Raw genomic sequence first — 11,968 nt, 5'->3', positions numbered from 1 at the left:
ATTATTGACAGATGGGCATCTTACTTTAGGTACAGGAATGATTATGGACTTATTCCAGAGATCTGGCCCAGTGTCGTCTCACTTTGCCAGACCCTCCTCCACAGCGCACTGAAGGAAGGTCTGGCTACTCCACACAGCCGCTGCAAAATAGTCGTGTGAGAGTAAACTTTTGGACAGATAGTCTAGCTAGCTGTCTGGATTTACCCTGCAGAGATCTGAGGAGCAGTTAACCGTAGTCCTCACAAATCCACCAGAGTTAAAATTCCATCACAAAGAGAAGGAAACAGAAAATACATACATACATCCAGCAGAATTTCCTGCGGTACAATCCCAGAAGTGGAACATCAAGGACATAGATTAGACACAGTGTGACTATTAAATGAGTTTTGATGAATAGGCCACTATGTTGCTTTGAATAGAATTTTACAAGTGATGACATTTTACAACTCTATTACTTTTGAAACTGTTGATTTTGTGAAATTAGTTGTCAGAGTCCTGGCTGTTGAGGTCTTATGAAATAACATGAAGTTTTATTATTATTGTTTTTCAGAGATAAGAAACCTAACAGTGTACCCTGGAGATGATGTCATTCTGCCATGTCAGGCTGCTGATTCCTCCATCAGTGTTGTAGAGTGGAGCAGACCTGACCTGGAGCCAGATACCGTCCTCTTATCCATCGATGGACACTTAGAACCAACCCAGCAGCATCCGTCCTTTAAGGACAGGGTGGAGCTGGTGGACAGAGATCTGAAGGACGGAGACGTGTCTTTAATTCTGAAGAATGTGAGCAGCATCGATATCGGGACATACGAGTGTCGAGTTAAACCAGATGGTTCAAGACATAAAAAGAGAGCCAACATCGACTCTGAGCCAATCAGAATCATCCGTCTGCAGGTTCCAGAGCCAGCAGGTGAGTGAGTCTCTCTCAGTGAGTTTTTCTGAGTATCAGGTTGTAGCTGCAGTTTCTAACATCAGAGAGGATGAAGACTGCTCCACTATCCACACATCTACTGACTCATATGTTTTATTATCTTCAGGTTCTGCTTCCAAGGATGAAAACTCCATGAATGATGTCCCTGAGGACAGAAACTCCTCTCCTGGAGGCCGATACCATGGACTGGCAGCAGGTGTTGCAGGTGGACTGCTTCTTGTAGTTGCTGCAGTGGTTGGTGTCCTGAAATATAAAAGACATAAGGACGAGAAGTCAGGACATCAAGGATGATGATGATGATGAAGCATCGGGGCAATAAGCTCGTCTGATAACTCCCAGAGCTCTTAACAACAGACTGTTTTCTCATGTGTCGTATATTCAAGACTTCTCTTACTGTGGGTGTGAGGTCATGTTGAAATCTGCTGTTTGTTTTTTCTCAACCAATCTCTTCCCTCTATGAAATCCACATACTTTTTTAAAGTAAAAGTACTTTTAGTACTAAGACCTTTTACTCAAGTAAAAGTTCTGTTACTTAAAAGACACCAAACATATCACCCCACCTTACTGTGGTGGGGGGGGGGTCTGTGTATCTGAGTCTGGGATCTGTATCATCTGGAGCTCTGAGATCCTCTAGGGGCTCCATGGTGAGATGGTCCCAGAGGAGGAACAGACTAAGAGAGATTTAGTTTAGATTATCTTTACCTTTGGAGAACTCGAACGTTTTACGTGAGTATAAGTACTGTTACTTTAAAGAAAAACAGTGTTACTTAACTAAAAGTACTTATTTGATACCTGACAATTGTGCTTAGATAAAAGATAAGTCATTAAAATGTTCTTTAAGAGCAGAATGAAGCAGAAAACAGATTTTCACACAATATAAACTCAGCAGTATTACACAGAAATATTTATATATGAAGGGAATTTTAAATGATTGTTTTCTGCTGGGTAATATGAAGCCTCAGGGTACCTGCTTGGAATGTTATATTTCCAGCTAATGATATAAAATCATCTAACATTGAATGGTTTAAACTGAGGAGTTGATTAAAATGTGAATATTGTTATTGTAATTACAAAATCATCTGATGCAGCTCAGAATATCTCAAGGGGACATAGAGGACGAGTCTGTCTCTAAATTAGACCTTAAACTGGATTCATTATCTACTAAGTAGAATTACATGAAGTTTACAAAATGAAATGTTATGAAATGTGAACTATACGAAAGTGATGATCTTTGAAAGCCGCTCCAAATATCCAACCTCATATTGAAGTTTTAAATGTGTAGAGGAGGATCAGAGACTGGGGGGAGGATGTGTTCCTGAGAGACTAAGACCTGAATCTGATGGAGGGTCTCTGGTTTCAGCTGAAGACATCTTTGTCCAACATGTCTCCAGGATTTCACAAACACTTTCTGATCAAGAAGCACCCACCACGCCTGTGTTCCAGGGTAACTGCAGCATGAGGAACACAACTCACAGACCAAAACTCACCTGGACGGTGTCCAAGTCCTCTTTGTGTTTTCTCACCTGGAGTCTTTCATTTTCCTCTTTAAGGTCTTTGTTATAAACAGGGAGCTAACCATTACAGTGTGTTTCTCCGCTAACCCTCAACAGTTAATAAAAGAGGAGATGATTTAATATAATTTATTCTGAGTTTAAATTTAAATAATCAAAACATGTAATATCTATTTATTTTTACAAAATGAACATATTCAAATAAATATGTTAACCATGTTAAATGTCCATGTGGTGTTTTTTATATGGAAAAAGACCTTTCATGGGGGGATTAAGCAAGCCCATGGCTGAGCATTTTTCGCATTTTGCTTATTTTCACTATTTTTTAGAGTGATGCCAGAGACGTGTGTTTGTATAGTCTGTGATTAGAATACATTTGTTGTGTTTTAAGAAGCACTGATGGGCGGGGTGCATTTGTTTGGGTGTTGAGTTCAGTTATAAACCATATTTCTCTTTGTCTCTGTAACTCATAAGGTACTTTATTTTAAACCAGGTTTGACTCAGTGTGAAGTGAGTCCAGGAGGTCTCTGGCGGTGAGCCCAGTCCCTGAGTCTGGTCTTTATTTCTAAGGAACTAAGGAAAGCTGAGGGAAGACCCAGAGTGTGTGGAGCTTTAGACTCAGGAGAACTAGTCCTCTTGTGTTTTCATTTCAAAGTTGATATCTGTCTGAACTCATCAGCTGAGCTGCTCTGCTGAAAACAGAGATGAGTCTGCCACAATAAATCTCCCAACGTCCAATATAATCCTTCATAATAAAAACCTGACCAATATGTTTTGGGGTAGGACACCATTTGGCAGTTCACTCTGACTTTAGGCATCAGTGACCCTCGGCAGAGCAGTCAGACCGGACCTGTCTCTGATCAGCAGCAGCAGCAGCAGCAGCATGATACTCTCCTCCTCCATCACTGATAAACACTGCAGCTCCTCTCCCTGGAACATGATTCCAAATGTTGAGGTAAAGCTTTTCAGCTTGAACTTAGAGCTGAGATTCAAACAAGACAGTCTGGTTACTTAAAGATAAAAGTAAGTAGGTTATTTCATGCTGTGTAGCAGCTAGGGTTGGGGAGAGGCACTCAAATGTAGATTAAGTCTAGTTAGTTTTGATGCAATCCCTTTTAGCCCAGCTGCAGTGTCCACTGATTGGCAACTAGACCAAAAGTACATTGTTTTCACAACATTAACATTGTTCCAGAGGTTTGGAGCAGCCACTGCAAAAGGCTCGGCCACCTTTATTTTTTAACCTGGATCTGGGCCCATCCAGGAGGATCATCTGATTGGGTGTGGGTTTGGCAGGAAAACCTGAACGTGACTTGACATGTTTTGCATTCAGACAGAATAACTTGTTGGAACTGATCCAAGAAACACAGAGACGTGTTTACTTCTTGGATTTGTTCTTAGCTAAGAACAAAATCTACGAACACTGAAAAGCACTCTTACGCACATTTGAGTGGTGACAATTTGCTCCAAATAATCGGTAACTGCATTTTATTCAATTCTACAGTCGTTTACAATGATAGTATTGTACTGTAATGTATTTCTGATCATTTGTTGAAAAAGAATATCATATTATGCAAAAAAAACACTAACACTGCAATTTACATCAGCAATGATAAACTGATTAAATTGTGCGTTATTTGGTGATTGATCGCGCTATTTATAGGGCCAAAATGCAGTGGTGGAATGTAACAAAGTACACATTTTTCGTTACTGTACTAAAGTAGCAAAGTAGTACATTTTTCACGTATCTGTACTTTACTTTTACGACTTTTACTTTGTTATATTTTGCCTAAATTAGCTATACTTTCTATTCCACATTTCTACAACGTTGCGTTACATTTTCTGATCAGTTTTTTGCCAAAACGTCTTCCTGACCGTCCCACGTTTGTCTCACCAGTGAAGTTTGGTTGCCATAGATACTGTACCGCTGATCCAAGCTGGCTCTGGTGCTCCAGAGCCCGGGGGCAGCGCCGCTGACCCTCGGTAATACAGCCCCCGGTAAAATGAAAATGAAAACGTTTGTTTTTTATTATTCCCGTTTTTAAATCAAAGTTGCTATATCTATTTCTCTCCACAGCGTTGTTTACTCCTCCGCCAGGCAGCGTAAGACGCGTTCATATCTTATTTATTTGGCTGGACCTCTTCACCACTTTGTTCAGCCAATGGGTTTTAGTGTTTTAGCAATTGAGAAAAACTGTAACACTGGACACTTTTATGTATATATGTATGTGTGAGTGAATGAGTGTAACACCTGAACTGATATGATGCTTTCATCCAAAGAGAGTTTTACAATGTTCTCTCGTTCCCACTCTCAGCTGTGACAGAGAGCTCCCATTACAGGCACTGACTGAACCATTGGAAAGAGGTTGAGGTTCACCGTGTTGCTGAAGACACTGAAGCATATTATTAGTTATTACGTCATTTCAACAGTTTTGATGCTAGAGGAGGTTGAAGTTGGAGGGTACACAAAAATGTAGGAGGAACAAATGATGTTCTGCAGCTGCACAGCATTGTGGGAGTGTTTTGATTTGGTTTACTGAGCATGCTCAGTGTGGAGCTGTTGGAGACAAATCAACAACACCAGACTGGTAGAGAGAGAGTGATTAATGTTGAGTGTGTGTAAGGTCAGTGATTCAGAGTGTTTCCTGTGAGGACAGTGGAGATGCAGTACTGACAGACCACCACCAGGTGGTAGACCAGACCAGTCTCAACACAAGGTGGAGGGGGTCTGAGGATGGGGGGGTGTAGAGGTTGGTTATAAACCAACAGTTCCTCTGTGTAGGGGGGTGTAGCAGCCGCGTGGTTTCTCCTCCTGCTGGTAGTAGCTCAGTTAGTCTCTTGTTAGTTTATAGTCACAGAGATGAATGTTGTTGATGCAATATTGTTAATGAAGATTATTTCCATACATGTCATTAAATGGGAGTTATGATTTCCCTAAAGTTACAGACTTTGTCTTTGTATATAAAATCAGTTTATTGTCATAAACACACATGTATCAGCTGTTGTTGGATCTGCAGACAGAAACATGCATCGGTAACTTTAGACAGAGCATTCTCCTACTCCCATCTGTCCTGTCCCTTTATCAAAAGAGAGGTTTACAATCAGCATCTTATTGAAAAAGATAAGAATACATATATAAAGTGTCTGTTTATAATGTGTACATTTGTGCAGGAATGTGCTGTTACTGTCCAGGGATGAAAAAAGCGTACAGTTTAATGCAAAATATGTGTAAGAGGGAAGATAGTAATGATGTGTGACCTGGCTGTGTCACGTTGCTTCAGATGGTGGTTCAGATAAAAAACATTATCTATAGAACTTACATGCTTGTCAGCTATCAGAGTTGGCTTTGACTTCATGTAATAACTTCTAGCTGTGTGCTCATCAACGTGACAATCTGCTAGAAGAATTGGGATGTATCCATGGAAGTGTGTGTGCCGTCTGATGGCTTGTGTGTTATGAAAAGTTGCTGGTGAAAAACACATAGAATGCAAATTTGCTCTCAATTTGAGTTGGTCTTCTCTTTGTAGCTACATGAGGCTCATTATGCTTTAATAAGATTAATGTTGTGATGTATCTCTGTCTCTCTCTCTCTCTGGGGACCAGTGATTGGCTGGCTGGACTCCACTGGTTGGACTGGTGTGATGGTGTTCAGGTCTGCCTCAGTGAGAAGTAGAGGACCTCTGGATGAGCTGGAGACTCTGGACACAAACAGTCTTTACCTTATTATTAGACAACTCATCGTCATCTCTTACTTCTACATAAGCTACTGAAATGAACGTTTGAAAATATACCATTTCCAACGTTATGCAGGAAATAACGTCTAACTTGGCCCGCTTTCTGCCGGTAAACCTGACACACGGGGATGTGGTTCATCGCTACTCGCAGATAAAATTGCTTGTTTTGTTTTGTGATTTCGTACATCAGAAAATACAGAGTTAAAGAAACATAATGGCCTTTAAAGCAGAGCTCTTAAACAGGGGGTCCTCAGAGTAAGTGCAGGGGCGCTGCCAAATTACAATATTCTGTACAATATATGCATTTGGGTCTCTTTCAGCTAAGGTGTCCCCGGCCTAAAAAACATTGACCCCCATAGGCGCACGAAGTGGTGTTGAAGCTTTAAAAAACTGCGATGACGATAAAATGACAGCTTATAAATATCTCTGGTTGTTGTTTCTGTTCCACGACATTTTGCATGTCATGTTGGGCGTGTGGGATGCAGAGAAGGATACTTTTAATAATTCAAAAATTATTTAATTTGTCTTCAGTGTGTTTTGGCCAATCAGACTTGTCTTGACGCGATTGTGATTCAGCCTACACTGACGAATGAGTTTCTACTATATCTATCTTAGCAATGTCTCAAAAGTGAATTTTGGATTTTTTTTCAATCGACCAACTCCAAACACTGTGAGACGCACCATCAGCTCAGCTGTACTTCATGGAGGGGAGGGGCGAGTGAGTTTTTAAAAGGAGACAGAGGTAGAGTGGTCTGCAGAATACAGAGCCTGTGTAACATAGTGTCTTTAGACTCTACGTGGACTGTGGCTCTGTAATATCAGGGCCAGACTCTGGCTGTAATTCAGATTCTATAAACACATTGGAGATTTGGATGCTTTGGAGTCTCTTAATAATATTGTTTGCAGATTTGAAGTTCTGCCATGTTTGTTTTATGTTCAGTTATTAGACGAGTTGACAGGTGTCTGTGTAAAGTGCAAAATCTAGCAGGGAAGTTTGTTTGTTTCAGCTGCACATGTGCAGTGTAGACAGCTGGTTGGAAGAGAGAGCCTGGAGGTGAACAGTTATCAGGAACAGTCTGAGTCCAGCAGAGGGCCACGTGGACCGTAGAGAGGTTCATATCTGTTCACTGTGGAGGAGAAAGCACTGCAATGTTTCTGCCCATAAGGCTCTTGTAAGTTAGTTACGATTTTCTCTTTGTGGGGAAAATGATTAAGTACTTTACTAGAGCTGCAAAGATGAATCGATGTTGTCAACTATTTAATGAATTGCCAGCTATTTTGATAATCGCTTCATCGTTTTGAGTTACTTTTTTATGAAAACAACAGTAAAACTTGTGATGTCACCTTGTCAAATGTGAATATTTCGAGTTTCTTCTCTCATCTGTGACAGTAAACTGAATAACTTTGAGTTGGGGACAAAATACATTTAAGGACGTCTTTTGGAAACCAATCCATCCAGTAAAATAATCCACACAATAATCTACAATAAATAAATCGTTATTTGCAGCCTGTGTCGATGTCATGTCAATCAGTTTATATTTTTGATATGAACAGGTTTGAGATGTATATGTGAGTCCACTCACATATACATCTCAAACCTGTTCATACCTTCTAATAACCTTCATCCATTAATTTTGAGCATGTGTGTAGCCTACACTGTGTGCTAAACCCTGAGTACTTGATCTCATGTCCTAATATAACCTGAGCAGATCCACCCATTAACACAGGCACCAACCCGCAAACCAGAAGTGTGCACTAACTATAGTTCTGCATTCTGTAGGAACTGATACAATGAGAGAGAAAGCCTCTCTCAGTTCTCACGGTTATATTAATGTTCCTGGTGTTCCTTCTGTCTGAAGCAGCTTCTGGTAAATATCAGCTTTTATTGTGAAAAGATTCATGTACAGTACACATGCAACAATTACAGAACAGGGACCCCCCGTCCATTGGAAAACCTGAGGGTGTTGTCTGGAGCTTTGTGCTCCTGGTAGGGTCTCCCAAGGCAAAGTTCTTTCCAGGAGGTTCAAAACCCCAATCTCCCTGCCCGAGGAAGCCCGGGGCCCCGCCTGGAGCCAGGCCCAGAATCCAGACAGCTAGCCCGGCGGGCACAGACTATCTGTCCAATCAGTGGGAGGAACCGTTTTCTGTTGCACGACTAAAACTACTTTTGAAGGTAACATGTTCCACCAAAACAAGTTCCTTTTCCTCCGAGTTGCACCGTTCTGCATCTGGGTTTTAGACGATTGTGATTTGTTAATATATAATAATATTGTAATAAAATGGGGACTCCAATAATAATAATGGAGGGCGTATTGGGAGGAACTATCTAAACCAGAGTGGTTGTTTGTTGTTGGACTTCTGTGCTAGTCCTAAACCACCCTCCCTAACCCCTCAACACCACAACCCAATCTTTCAAAATCTGAAGGCCGTAGAGGGTGAAGAGATTGTCAACCGATCCCATCTCACTCTGGACAGACCTGGTAAGCCCAAAAGGCCCCTGTCCGACAGACTTTCAACCCACCTCCCGGAGCTTTGGAATCCCTGTGGAGGTTGGGGGCATGGTCCATTCTTCCATTGCTGAAGCTGCGGCAGTCTTAGGGTCTTAGGTGCCTTCCCACGAACACCGTGGTGGACACCGTGGTCAGGGAAGCCGTCCGACTGAAGAAGGAGTCTTTCCGGGATATGTTAGCCAGGACTCTTGCCCCGAAGGGCCGAAGGGCTGCAGTCAAAGAGGCAAAGCTTCATGGAGAAGGACTTTCGGTCGGCACCAAAGTGTTCTTTTTCAAAAATCCAAGCTGTGTACAAACCTCAACTAAGGAGGTAATAAACCCTTATGTTAGTGGAGGATAACGGGGGGATTGTTTTTCCCAGGCGGAAGTCACTGTTTTAAAACAACTCACATTTGTTCCCAGAAATGCTCAAGGCCAAACATTGCAAAGGAGTTTGGGGTGGTGGTTCCCCTTTTTAAAGGGGGACCAGACTGTTGTGCCAATTATAGGGGTATCAAACTTCTCAGCCTCCCTGGTAAAAGTCTATTCCAAGGTGCTGGAAAGGAGGGTTCGGCCGATAGTCAGGAGGAACAATGCTCCGTCCTGGTTTTTCAACCTGGAGGGGAGCCTGGGAGTGCTTGTTTTGTGGATCCTCCTGCTGCCCATCTGTCTTTCAGCAGTTTGAATATTTATGGACAGGACTAGTTTTAAAAAGAAGAATTCATCGATCTTTAAGTTTGGATCGGTTCAAACCGAGTGTGAAGCGGTTGGGATTCTAGGAGGCCATTTCTCAGCAGGAAACCGATGGAATGCCTTCTCCAGGTAGTCTTGAAGGGTTGTTTTTTTGTTCGCGAGTGAAAATTAACTTAAGATTGGTTTTTAGATGATTTTAGAAGTAATGAAAAAAAGTGCATTCAATCTATCGCACCACAGTACTGAAAGAAGGCAAAGCCCCCTCACCTATGGTTTTTAACCAGGGTACAAGCGGCGAAATGGGTTTCCTGGCGTCTCTTAAGCTCAGTCATCCGGTTTTCGGGCATTTTAGTGCTTTTTCTCAAGACCCAGGACTGACTCCAAGCCTCTTTTAATGTTGCTCGGGAAAGGTTGCTGGAGCTGCTCCCCGACCCGACCACTCGATTGGATTGGATGGATGGGACCCCCCTCCATGGGAAATTTTTCAGGAGATCTCTGTCCAAATCCAGACAGCTAGCTAGACTATCTGTCCAATCAGAGTTTTCTGTTGCACGACTAAAACTACTTTTGAATGTACATGTTCCACCAAAACAAGTTCCTTCCTGAGGCACCGTTTCTGCATCTGGGTTTTAGACGATTGTGATTTGTTAATATATAATAATATTGTAATAAAATAATAATAATAATTTAGCTAATAAACCATAGGACGTATCCTGAACCAGAGTCCTCCCTAACCCCCTCCAGAACAACAACCCTCTCTAAAGAGAAAGAGAAAGATTGTAGCCGATCCCTCTCACCCCGGGCACAAACTGTTTGAACCCCTCCCCTTTGGAAGGAGGTTGTGGTCCATCTTCCCCTCTGCAGTCAGACCTTCTCAGGTTCTTTTTAAAGTGTTTAATTCTATTATCAACCCTTGTGAAACTCGATGTGCTGTGCCACCCAAAATGCTGTGTGAAAACTTCCTGAAACACTTAATTGTGAGTTTTTCCACACACTGTTTTTAACAGTGATCCATTTGTTCCTCCTTTATGCCCAGCTTCCAGCAGTTTGAGCCAGACTGTTGGGTCGAGCATTTTAGCATTGGTTAACGCATCTCTCAGCTCAGGGTGTGCTCCAGCTGCTTTTAAACATGCTGGTGTGCAACTAGTTTTAAAAAAGAAGAATCTGGATCTTTAAGTTTTCTCAAATTGTAGACCTATTTCTCAACTTCCAAAGTCTTGGAGAGGGTTGTTTTTAATTTAACTTAAATCATTTTTAGATGATTTTAGAAGTAATGAAAAAAAAGTCTAGTCTAGCTTTAAGCCCCACCACAGTACTGAAACTGCCCTTCTTAGAGTTTTTAACAACCTTCTCTTAGCGGTTGACGCTGTTTTAGTGCTTTTAGATTTGACTGCTGCCTTTGACATGGTCAACCACTCGATCCTTTTATCCCGACTCAAAGCTTTTACTTGTCCACACACCTGTCAAAGCACTGAGGTCTTCCAATCAGGTGCTCCTCGATGTGCCCAGATCCAGGTTAAAAAATAAAGGTGACCGAGCCTTTTTCAGTGGCTCCTCCGAACCTCTGGAATAGTTTACCTATTCATATAAGAACATCTCGAACCGCTGAAACATTCAAGTCCTTGTTTCAGACCCACCACCATTTGTTGGCTTTCAATTCAAGTTGAGCTTTAACTTTAGAGTTGAGCACTGTGATGAAGCTCTTTGTTTTTGATTTGTGTAAAGTTTCCAACCGCAGCTGTTCATAGTCTGCGGTGTGTTTGTCCTCTGTTATCTGCTGAAGAGAAATGTTGATCGGTTAGCCACAACCAGAACAAATTTTCCGTCTGTCAGAGATGTGAAACCCACAGAACCAGACGAGGTAAACAACCATTGACACCAAAGTTTATTGATCCTGCACAGAAACAAGCTCATAAATACAATATATAAATATCAGTAAATAGTTATTATTATTATTAAACTCTGTTCAGTAGATTTTTGTCTGTGTTGTGCACCATTATGAAACAGTTATAGAAGAACAAATCTATGACAAAAATAAAAGTTTTTTAAAGAATGCAAAAATGTTCTTAATGTGAGTCGTTTGTCTCTTTGTAGCTGCATTAAAGGTCCCATGGCATGAAAATTTCACTTTATGAGGTTATTTTAACATTAATGTGAGTTCCCCCAGCCTGCCTATGGTCCCCCAGTGGCTAGAAATGGTGATAGGTGTAAACCAAGCCCTGGGTATCCTGCTCTGCCTTTGAGAAAATGAAAGCCCAGATGGACCAATCAGGAATCTTCTCCTTATGAGGTCATAAGGAGCAAGGTTACCTCCCCTTTCTCTGCTTTGCCCGCCCAGAGAATTTGGCCCACCCATGAGAAAGAGAGAGACATCATGGCTTTCAAACAAGCAAAGTGGCAGTTGGTCAAGGCAACACCCCCACCTTCCACCTTGACCCCCCCCTTATCTCCTAAGGAAAGCTCATTGTGGGACTGGCTCTAGTGGCTGTAATTCTGTACCAAGGCTGAATTTCTGGAAAGAGACTTCAGATACAGTATTAGGGGACCACTAAGGTCTATATAAAAGAGACTTCAGATACAGTATTAGGGGACCACTAATGTCTATATAAAAGA

General features: G+C 41.7%; 2 protein-coding genes across 5 annotated transcripts in view; both read left to right on the top strand.

The window, feature by feature from the left end:
- Nucleotides 1-2,661, top strand: part of LOC114545250 (coxsackievirus and adenovirus receptor-like) — a 10,509-nt gene extending 7,848 nt beyond the window's left edge. For all 4 annotated transcript variants that reach the window (XM_028563542.1, XM_028563540.1, XM_028563541.1 and 1 more), the window contains 2 exons: nucleotides 551-910; nucleotides 1,038-2,661. In XM_028563542.1, the coding sequence (XP_028419343.1) occupies nucleotides 551-910; nucleotides 1,038-1,222 (545 nt within the window). In that variant the 3' untranslated portion in view covers nucleotides 1,223-2,661. The remainder of the gene's footprint in view (nucleotides 1-550; nucleotides 911-1,037) is intronic.
- Nucleotides 1-11,968, top strand: part of LOC114546120 (low affinity immunoglobulin gamma Fc region receptor II-like) — a 1,096,214-nt gene that overhangs the window by 324,531 nt on the left and 759,715 nt on the right. The gene's annotated exons all lie outside the window — the stretch shown is intronic.

Source organism: Perca flavescens, chromosome 19 (assembly GCF_004354835.1).
Source record: "Perca flavescens isolate YP-PL-M2 chromosome 19, PFLA_1.0, whole genome shotgun sequence".
NCBI classification, from domain to species: domain Eukaryota; kingdom Metazoa; phylum Chordata; class Actinopteri; order Perciformes; family Percidae; genus Perca; species Perca flavescens.
The sequence above is the reverse complement of the archived record's forward strand: the minus strand, read 5'-3'. Positions and strand labels throughout refer to the sequence as shown.